General features: G+C 41.9%; 1 protein-coding gene across 4 annotated transcripts in view; it reads right to left on the reverse strand.

The window, feature by feature from the left end:
• The window catches only part of RHOT1 (ras homolog family member T1), a 47,586-nt gene extending 36,247 nt beyond the window's left edge, over positions 1-11,339 (reverse strand). Inside the window, exons 1-2 of one of the 4 annotated variants that reach the window (XM_074971926.1) lie at positions 11,123-11,339; positions 2,707-2,765 (exon numbers count right to left, since the gene is read on the reverse strand). In XM_074971926.1, coding sequence (XP_074828027.1) covers positions 2,707-2,765; positions 11,123-11,159 — 96 coding nt within the window. In that variant the 5' untranslated portion in view covers positions 11,160-11,339. Of the gene's footprint in view, positions 1-2,706; positions 2,766-10,548; positions 10,732-11,122 lie in introns of those variants that run through there. The other 3 variants (XM_074971928.1, XM_074971929.1, XM_074971927.1) reach the window with 3 other exon arrangements.
• Between the last annotated feature and the right edge of the window lie 120 nt (positions 11,340-11,459).

Consider the following 11,459-nt stretch of genomic DNA (forward strand, 5'->3'; position numbering starts at 1 on the left):
CATTTCCGCTATTATCTCCACATCCATTTCCAAGGACGTTACGCTAAACTAGCCATTATGGGTAAGTTGACAGTGCAACAACACACTCACTTGGCTGGCCCATGTCAGCTGACTCAGGCTCCTGGGGCTCGGACTGCAGAACTATAAAATTTCAGTGTGTACGTTCCACTCTGGGCTGGAGCCCAGGCATCTAGGACCCTGTGACGGGGAGGGTCCCAGAGCTTGAGCCCGAATATCTAGACTGCAAATTTATAGCCCCGCAATCCAAGCCAGTTGACATGGGCCAGCAATGCGTGTTTTATTGCAGTGTAGACATATCTTAGGGGTATGACTACACATCAAAAACTGACCTGTGGCAGCAAGTCTCAGAGCCCAGCTCAACTGACTTGGGATTCCAGGGCTCGCGCTGGAGGGCTCAATACTGTAGATGTTCGAGCTAAGGCTTGAGTCTGGGGTCTGAGACCCTCCCCTCTTGTGGGATTCATAGCCCAAGCTACAGCCTGTGCCCAAACCTCTATACTATTATTTTTAGCCCTGCAGTGCATGCTCCTCAAGCCTGAGTCAGTTGACCAGGGCTCTGAAACTCCCTGCTGCAGGTTTGTTTGGGGGTTTTTTGGCTGTGTGGACATGCCAGATTAAAAGTGCTGCCAAAAAATCTCATTTTAATTTTTCTATTCTTTTTGCACAAATGACCTATGAGGCCTGATCCTGCTCCCATTGAAGTAAATGGCAAAACTCCCACTGACCTGAATGAAGCGACTGGGGCCATGAAAACCACTCTTCTTCTCCAAAGTATGAGAAACTTGTCTAATAGTGATGACATGCAATAGTTAAAGCTCTCTCCCCAAAAAGTCACAACACGTGGCAGGCTCTTTTCCTTTATAGGTTCTGCTAAATATTACATCTACAGAAGTTTACAAGGAGCTCAAAAATGATACTCATGAAAATTAGTGCTTTGAAAAATTTTGTACATCATCCACGACAGGTAATTTATTCCCCAATTTACCAAATAGTACCCATCCAGATTCAGGAACATGGTAATAAATAAATAATATATCTGTCTTATATAGCACTTTTCATTCATGGATTGCAAAGCAGGCACGTCTCATCATCCCATTTTACAGATGGGGAAACCTGAGGCACGGAGAGGTGAAGTGACCTGCCCAAGGTCACCCAGCAGGACACTGGCAGAACTGGGAATAGAAACCAGGTTTCCTGAGTCCCAGTACAGCGCTCCATCCACTAATCCATACTGCCTTCCTAACAATACAACACCAAGGTGTAACATCAATCTTAAGCCTACAGGAAATTCATCCAGCTGCCCAGATTTTTTGCTTGGCAAATCTGTCCTTCCGTATCTTTATGTTCTTTTTACAAGCCTGACTGCTCAAAGAATGGCCTTGTGTGAAGCCGCAGACCATAGTCACATTTCTACCAAGCATGATTATGGCATCACCTGATGACCCCAATGACACATCTACACAGTTCTGAGCTGCATAACAAACACATGCATAATTCCAGCAAGTCCTTCTGAAGAGTTAAATATGATACAGTTAGGTCTGAAATTATCTTTGCTGTTTTCAGCAATCAGATTGCTATGCTGAGTGTAGATGAAATTTTCCTTTAAAAAGGTACTTGTTGAAGTGGACTCTACTGTATAAAGACAAAAAGGTCATGTAGTGCTGCAATTCATTTAGAGGGGTAACAATGGCAAGGAGCCCCAATAGTGACATCACTAATGTAATAGTATTTTAAAACATTTGCAGCCTTGCTCATAGACTTCAGACATATACTGCCTTACATTAGGAAATACAACATTGCAGTTTTAAAGAGTGAACGCTCATGATATATGAGGCCAGCTTCAAGTGCCACATTCCAAACTTTAAACATTTACTTAAATGGATAAGCTATCTTTCCTCTAATACCGTGTCAAGAAAAGGAATCCAGCAAGTGTTAACAATAAGACACTACAAGTTTTATTGTCTGCTGCCTTTTTCAAAGGAATAGCCTGATAAATGTTTTAGTATAATCCAGTCCATAACCAACTAAATAAAAACCAACCATTTCTACACTTTTCTGAAAAAGGTTTAGACACAATTATTTACATCCACAGGTTATGAAAACATGCTTCAAAAAATAACTCAATGCAAAGTCATTCTGAATTACAGATACTGCCTTACTACTACTGCAAGGGCTATACACCTTGACAAGTTTTGAACTCTTCACCTTTATTTATATAATTAGATGCTCACATTTTTACAAGTAATGCCTTCTGGCAGAGAGATTACCCCCCCTTCTTCTTCAACATCTTTTCCTCCATTATTCCCTTTTGTTGACCTGTGTTATTTTCTGACAATTTTGAAAGGACTAACGCTTCAGGAGTATGTGGATCAATAAGAACAAGTGTGAATTCAATTAAGCATATGAAACGAATGAGCAAAAATAAGTAACTTAAATATGACTCCTGTTCTCCGTACAGAAATGTTTCTAATCAATTTAAGTCACTCTTCCAGAAGAAGAAAATACCTTTTATCACCCTTTTAAATACTTTAATAATAAAAGCTCCACATTAAAAAAAAAATAATAATCCACTGAGATTTAAAATTACAAATTCACTAACTTTAATTTACATGCACATTTTTGTGAAGGGTAAGTAGCTTTTCTAGCAGAGAAGCACAATTTAGAGGACAAATAGGGATGTCCTACCTCTTCTGGAAATTCTTCACTGACAAGAGACATAATGAGTGATGTCTTTCCAACTCTGGCTGTGAAGGGGAAAAAATAATGGAATTAGAATATTTGTTTTAACCTTCTGCTACACTGAATAGTTACAGTTCTATCTCAAGATGGGAAGTATTTTAAAAACATTTTACAACTTTCAATATTAAAATTTTAACAAAAATGTTTCTTAATAAAATCTAAACATGGGTCCTCAGCTCCTTCACAGGGCTGCTTTAAGGACCTTTCTGGTAAAGAAACGTGGGTCAATCTCCTATGTGTTTTCAAATACATGCCTAAACTTTTCAGCTAAGGGAACAAAACGCCAAATCTTGTTTGCCTTGTCCAGCTTTACGTGATTAAGGTGAGCAGGATTTAGCCTCAAATTACTACAAATATGTAGCACCTCTGAAAATAGTTAGGCGTGCATACAGAACATTTACTTTAGCACAAGATTTCAGGAAGGAAAGGGACGAAAAGAATTAACGTAACAAGAAAGTGACATCTCCATTAAAAAAAGATGAAAGGACAGAGATGTCTGCAATAAAACCAGATTGGACAGTGAAGAATATACTACAGGGAGCAATCATTTACGGGCAGCACTTTCTGAAGCTAGCTTGGATTGTAAACTCCATGAAGATAGGACTTTATTTTTTCCTACATTTGCCAAAACACTAAGCACTCTTAATGTATAGTTAAAAAAAAATACTGGTAAGAAGAGTTAACTTTAGCTGACTTTGTGCTTCTCTGGTTTCTCATTATCTTAAATATTCTGGTATGAAAAGATCCTGGTAGTTTCACATGGCTAGCTTCATCACAAGGAAAACATTAAGTAGAGGCAAGTATATGATCATTAGTCTCAACTCATCCAGGTAAAAGAAGTGAGGTTCTCACAGTTCAGAAAGAAATTCTGCTCATTACAAGAGGATATTTAATCCAACAAGTACCATACGCTATTACTAGGCAAATCAGAGCTGACCCTCAGATTACTGATTAGATTCTGTGCTGACTTTTTAATCAACTAGGCTACTGTTGTACCATGTTCCAAAGTGATCAGTGACATGACCTTTAGTAATTACTGTATAAAGATGGAGCAAAGGAGACCCAGCTACCAAGTAACAGAGCATTACAAAGGCTGCTATTGAAAAGAACTTGCATCGTCCTCCAAAGGATATTATGCTGTTGCATAATTATATATCAAGGATCCCCAAACTTTTTCACAAAGTGGACTATAGCAATTACTACATTGATAATAAATATTATGAAAGGATTAATGTATTTTTAGCTTCTTTTAATGCAATTTTGCAGTTGGAAATAAGGAAAGCAAGTACTATCTGACCAGCCAGCTCTCCACAGATCAGAGGTTAGGAATCTCATATATGTTATCCTACTTTTATACTATAGTTATGCTTGACATGATGATTCCACCTCAGTCCCAGACTCTTATTGTCCTTGGGATAAAGGGCATGGCTCTTGCTGGACTAAGAACAAGGGACTAAGGCCTGGTCTATGCCTAAAACTTGAGTTGACCTAGCTACGTCACTCAGTGAATGTTTTTATGCTCTGTGTGATGTAGTTAGGTCAACCTAACCCGCACTGTAGGTACAGCAAGGTGACAGAATAATTCTTCTGTCAATCTAGCTAATGCCTCTTAAGGGGGCAAAAAATCCCTTCTATCACTGTAGTAAGTGTCTGAGATACAGCAAGCACTGCTGAATTTTGCAACCAGAGATTAAAAAATCCTCCCCACACCCAAACCCCGCATTGAGCCCCATCCACCTTCACCTGCACTCCCCTGCAGAGTCCCATTACTGTTGCACCCAGAACCCCCAATAAGCCCCTGTACATCCAGATCCTCCCTGCACCTGGATCCCCCACTGAGCCGCCCGCACCCAGACTGCCCCACACAGAATCCTCTCAACCCACACCTGGTTCCCCCCCACATTAAGCCCCTCCACACTTGGATCCTGCTTTGCTGAGCCTGCCTGCCCACACAGAGGGGCAGGGCGGGTCCCTGTGCTGTGTCAGGGTTGGGTGCAGCCACACCGCTGAGTCCAGGTCCCCGGGGGGGGGGGGGGGCTGCAAAGTGGTCTCCCACCTCTGTGCAGCCAGTGGCCTGTGCTCCCCAATGCCATGCTGTAGCCTTATTTTGACAAATAAAATTGGCAGAATTTTAAAATATTGTGTGCAGAATGTTTTATATTTTGGCGCAGAATTTTAAATTTTTTGGTGCAGAAAGCCCTCAGGAGTAATACAGGAAACGCTGCAGCTCTTTTCAGTGTTACCATCTGGATTTCAGCTTGGGGAAGTCACAAGATGGCAGCTACCATATAGGTCTCTTAACCCAGAGATGCAACTGGGTTCTGGTGAGAGGTACTTTTCTGAGCCAAACCGTTATTACTTGCTGTTCCCTTACTTTGTGTACTGTTCTGAACACAGCCATGTTTTATCCTGACACCACCAATTACGACATAGGCCAGAGTTGCAAAATTCTACCTGCTCCCTTGCCTGGGCCAAGTATTTTTTTCTGACAGGCAAATAAAATATTATTAGTATAATCATAGTATAGGAGGATGAGCACCCATACTATTTTCCTTGATTTATGCGCAAGGCTAATATAGGCCAGTTACAGCTGTTTTATTTTCAATCACTTACAAAGCTTATTTGTATGAGTAGTTAGCAAAGATACTTTGACTATTAAAGAGCTTTTTATACACTTTTTAGTATAGACTAATGTAAAAAAGCTACGTTTTTAAAGAAACAAGCATATTAAAATCAAGGTGGTCACAGATTAATGAAAAATGTTAGCAGGCTCTCAATTTTAAAAATTAAATATTATGTTAAATTAATACAATTTATTTATAGTTAGTTCAATGTGCGGGACAATAAGCTATTTGTTCTTCCTTTCCTCAATTAAAAATAGGATACAAGTTAATTAATTAAGGACTCAATACTGTGCCCCATATGAATAGTCCTTAATCACGAGTGTAACCCCAAAAAGACCACTAGGACCACTTGAATAACGTAGGCAATTTTTAGGATCCTGCTAAAGATTTATTTTAAAAAATCCTTCCATTGTCATTGGACCCCCTGCCCTTTGTTGTACTATTTCCAGAAGAAACCTGCTGTTTCCAGCACAACAGAGCCAAGCAGCATGACGGCTATGGTAAGAGGTCATTACAATCTGCAGCATTTGAGCATGAAGATGCATATTTGACAGAGCTCCAGAAAAAAAAAATGAATAACAGTACCCCTTATGTACCCCGAAAACGGATTCAGTCTGAACCTGACAAATTACAGCTTTCTCGCAAAAACTGAAAAACAAAGATAAGAAGATGAGATTGTCTATCTAGAACCATGCATTACTATTATTGATCCTCCTGTTCAATGTACCATACTACGATACTTAATTCTGGATTATATGCTATTTATACTACCATTGGAAATATGAACAATTTGCTCCCTGGAGAAGTGGAAATGAGAGACCACTCTAGACATGTTAGTCATTATATTAGTTTTATCTTTGGAGGATGCTCAGATACGATGGTGATGAGCATGATATAAGAAACTGAACAGAAAAGAACTATTTTATTATGTATTCCCTCGTTACATTATTGATGCTATCACCAGGACTTGATGCTGTCACCAATTTGCTCTAACTGAGCAAGATATTTGCTCTGGCAAGTGGGTGAAACTAAATCTTTAATATCTGCAGGCTTTGCACTTTCATGTTTTTTAAAAAGTGTCTAGTTCTTTTTATTGCAAAGATAGCCTTCCAAACATAAACCTGCCAAATCTGGTCCAAGCATAAACAGACACAATGTCATCTTCCTGAGTCTGCAGACAGATTGCATCAGTGCCTCTGCTTCTGTTCATTGCTTTGCCAAGCAGTCAAAGGAGGAAATTAACAAGACCCTGTTCAGCTTCACAGTATTTTACCAGTCCCAGTTGGGAAAGTTCTTTGCAGCAACAAATGCAGGCAATGGAATTACTCATTAAGCAAGAGGGCACAAAACCTGAAGGCTGAGTGAGATATACACAGTTGAAAAGCTCTTCAGCAGCCTGGAAAAGGGGTAGAAGTGAGGACTCATCTTCCCCCTCTTGTAGCTGCCAGGCAAGAGAGAGAGAGTTCCTTCTTCTACAGCAAGAGGGTGGAGTTTCAAATTTATCAAACTCCATATTTGGTACCAGGTTTCGTTAGCATGAACTCCCAAGCAGGAACCAATGACAGGACACTAGAAGAAAGCTCATCCCTTCCCAACAGCTTGGGATGGCAGGTCTACTTGCCATTTTCTACTTCCAGTTAGTAGATGTTTAGCAAATGTTTCAAGCTCTGGCAATCAATCCCTACATATCTTTGCAATGTCCAGTCCTAAATGTCAGGTAATTTCCTTAAACTCATATCTCTAATGAAACAGAGTATTTTTTTTGTTGAACCTAATTACCATCTTGGCTCCAAGTTACTATCAGCTATTTCCCTTGATAACTACTAAACTGTTTCAGATTCATCAGGCAAGAAGAAATCTACATTTATATTGCAAGATAGATATGTGACTACAAATTGCTTTGCTATTTATAGAATATTGATAAATATTGATAAATTCTGTTAATTTTAGTCTCAATCTTCCTTCATTTAACAGGAGTTTCCTCCTGCTACACTTCAGCCTCCTGATAGCTGATTCATGGAGAAAATTTTGCACTGGCCTCAGAGGTTGCATGCACACCCTTCTGGAAAAGGAGGGGAGCATAACTGTAATAAAAGTAAGGGGTCTCCACAGGATAAAGGAGTGGGGATCTCTGGATTATTATTAATAATAATAAGTTGTATTACCATAGTGCCTGGGAGCCCTAGCCCATGGACCAGGACCTCATGGTATTAGCTGGGTTATTTGCAGGCAAGGAAAGAACTACTTTCCCAATAACTGAGTGGAAATGCCATTACTTTAAAAAAAAAAAAACAGACTGCTGTAATTCTTTAAGAGCTGGTTTAGCTGATAAGATTTTGCATAATTTTAACTGATGAAGAACATGGTTGCAGAACAAGCGCAGCATCAATTTTAAAGATCTCCTCACTCATATGGTGTTACGGGCTCTAGGTCCCAAATGTTTCACTGACTTGATTTGTAACATTCCTGGCTGGGTTGAATTTTTTTTTTTACAGAATGGCTTAGGAAAATCTGTGTCATGGCAAAATTTGCCTGAATGTTTAATCTGGTGAAACCTCTATTGTCTTGTTTCTCTGGAGTTCTACTGCTTGAGATGCAGGAAACTAAATTTATTCTGCTTAAATCTGGGTTGAACATTTATCTTTATAAATTTAATTTTATTGTTTATTTAGTCTTAGTGATAATAACTTATCTGTCAGTTAGATTTACTATAAAAAGTTGTGTGGTATGGTTAAATGTTTAACCTGGATTCTCTCTTTTCTGAGCATGACAGTTAAACCTCTCACATCATGAAGTTTAAAAACAGCATTTTGGAGCTTCTCTGCAAATTAATGGCTATTAAAGATTAATGACGGGTTGGCTGTTTTGGATCCCAGTATTCGGTTTACAAAAAAAAGCCTCAAAATGCAAACCATGGCAATGGGGACTGAATGAATGTGGGGGTACACTAGGATACAATGGTTTTCACTCCTTATGTCACAATCTGAATCTGACACAGACTGGCATTACCATCTGATGGCTCTTTTTTGGCTTAGGTGAAATGAATTGTGCTTCCAGTCCAATGGATGTGTCCACATCACAAACAAAAAAACTCACTACCATCAATATAACTGGCAGTTTCAGCTGACAAGCCAATATTCAAATGAGCATGTAGACTGAACTAACTTTACACCTCTATTAGAAACAGTCCCTAAAAAATAAACAGTTGAGGAATATTGGTAGAGATCTTTGAACAACCCATGCTCTATGTATGTATTATTATCAATACAATACAGTTCCCATTACTATCAATTATGCATCTCTTAAAAAACCCATACCTCAGCAACCCAATACACTTCCAGCCAAAGGGGTAGTTTGGGGGGAGGGGCTGGGAAGGCATTGTGTCCCCGCCCCCCCCCAGACTGCAAGCCTCAGGCAGGTGTGCAATTTGCCCCCCACATGCAGCCTCACTGGCCTGACTGAAGCTGCCCCTGGCCCCCAATATAGAAGTCAAACGACACCTGTGCTTTCAGCTCAGTCCTGTTCTTTGAAATGCAGAAACACATATCACCTACAAAACATGATCTGTGCCCATTAATCAGATATGAACTGAGCCTTGTGTTGCACCTGTACTTAAATCACTGTAGCAGAACCAGTGCAAAATACTCAATTTTTCATTACTGTAGATCTGTCACATTGAAATATTCTGGTTGTTTTTCTACTAAAAATACACTAAGCACATTTTCAATGTAGCGACCTTGCAATTAGGTTTTTCTCCCAACCATGTTTTTATCTCTGAATAGTCCTCATTTCTAACATTATAAACATGTCTTCTGCAAGTTATATAACATTTAATCTAATACTGTAAAACAATGAACATCTTATAACAATATACATGACTTTAGCCTATATATTTTCTACCTAATCCACTAGCTATATAGATTTTTGATAATTCCATCCAATGCCAATATATGAAAGACTGTGTAATTTAAAACTTGCAGCCTGTTTCCATACAGAGTGAGCTTCACCTAGACTCAACCCAATTTTAAACTCTGTATTGTCTGTGAATTAGCAAGTCAGCTTGGCAGGCAGTGGTACCTCTCACAGTTGTGTTACAGAAGCTAGTAACAAAGAAACGTGGTTAGGGACAGGTTCTGAAAAGAAGTCACATAGGAAAAATTCAGCTGTATATTCAAGTGAATAAGAATATATTTAAAGCCAAATAAACTTGTTATTTTAAAATCTGGCCATGTATTGTCTTTATTTACATTGAGATTTGAAAGCATATTAACATATTTCTAGAGAATCATGCTGTAACACTGTTCTCTAGAAAGGCCCTAAAAGTTTCCGCATACAATGTAGACATGACCTACCACACTATAAAATAATTTTACAAACCATGCTAGGCCTACAGTTGCCAGGGAAATTATGTTAGCAGTACCTTTCAAGGAAGAACTACTGTAAATTCTTAATATAATTATGTATTATATTAAATACTTATCACTCACATAGTACTTCCGCTTCCAAGGACCCTAAAGTGCTTTACAAATTAATTTCAGTGGGATATACTGTATGCTCAGCACATTTGAAACTTAGGCCCCTGATTTAGGTGTCTAAATATGGACCGAGGGACCTAAATTTAGGCACCCATTTTCTCAAATGTTTAGCTAAGAGTTCAAGGGATTTGTTCAAGGTCACCAATGAATCAATGGCAGAAACCAGAAATCTGGACTCCCAATCCCCTGTTCTAACCACAAGACCACAGTGCCCATCTGATAACCGTATTTAAAGAAGTGTTTGCAATTTCCAAATTCAGAATATAAAAAATGCCTTACTATACTTTCAATCCCGGGCCGGGCCACCACCAGATACTTGAATTCTGGAACGGTCAGCTCGGAAGTATGCAAACTATGCATGCAAAGTTTTGTGATAGGCTATGAGTTGGGTATCTGCCTAGCAAAGGGCTGTAAAGAATTCACTCCGGTAATTGCAAACTAATTGGATACGCACAGCCTCCTACACGACCTATTTTATTCCTGGGGTGGTTTTAATTAAGCTGTTTAACTTGCACAACAGAACCATCCCCGTGGCACTCAGCTACCTCTTCTCCCCTCACTATGCCAGGGAGAAGAGATCTGCCGGCTGCGGGCGGGGCAGTCTGCACGGGGGGTGCGCGATTTTATACCTTACGAAGGATGGTCTCGGCGACCCACACACAAAGCAGGGCTCCTGGTCACCAACCTCTGAAGGCTGCCTTGAGATGAACCCCATCTCCAAGCCAGGGGGTGAGGGGAGCCCTGGGAAAGGGAGGCATCCTCCCCTCGCCTCTCCACCCATAAATACGAACTAACGATGAGCACAGATGGCAGCAGCCTCCCCCCACGGCCCTCTAACTCCCGCCCCTCAGCCCCCGTCCCTACCCTCCCCCACACCCCTCTAACACCCGCCTCCCCGCCCCTCAGCCCCCGTCCCTGCCCTCCCCGACGCCCCTCTAACTCCCGCCCCTCAGCCCCCGTCCCTACCCTCCCCCACACCCCTCAGCCCCCGTCCCTACCCTCCCCCCACGCCTCCCCCACGCCCCTGTAACTCCCGCCCCTCAGCCCTGTCCCTGCCCTCCCCCCACACCTCCCCTCCCCCTACGCCCCTCAGCCCCCGTCCCTGCCCTCCCCCACACCCCTCTAACCCCCACCTCCCCTCCCGTCTCCCTTCCCCCACAGCCCCAACCCTCCTGCCCGCCCCATCACCCCTCCCCGACTCACGTTCTCCCACCAGCAGGATCCTCACGTCCTTCTTCATCTCCCCACAGCCTGGGCCCAGGCTCCGGGTCCCGCTCGCATCAGGGTTAGGGAGGGGAGGCTGCGGCCTGGCCTTGCCTCCAGCACGCTCCGGCCCCCCCCAGCCGGCTCCGTCCTCCGGCCCCCCGGCGGCAGCAGCTACGGCAAGGCGAGGGGGACACGCTAGCGCGAGGAAAGAGCATGAGCGCGCGAGAACGAGCGCGCCCCCTGGCGGTGAGGGGCCTGTACTAGGCGCGGGGCTCTGCTGGCCGGGCCAGGGTCGGGGACAGCGGTGGAGCCTGTGCTGAGTGTGTCTGTGTTG

The sequence above is a fragment of the Natator depressus genome, chromosome 14, assembly GCF_965152275.1.
Source record: "Natator depressus isolate rNatDep1 chromosome 14, rNatDep2.hap1, whole genome shotgun sequence".
NCBI classification, from domain to species: Eukaryota; Metazoa; Chordata; order Testudines; family Cheloniidae; genus Natator; species Natator depressus.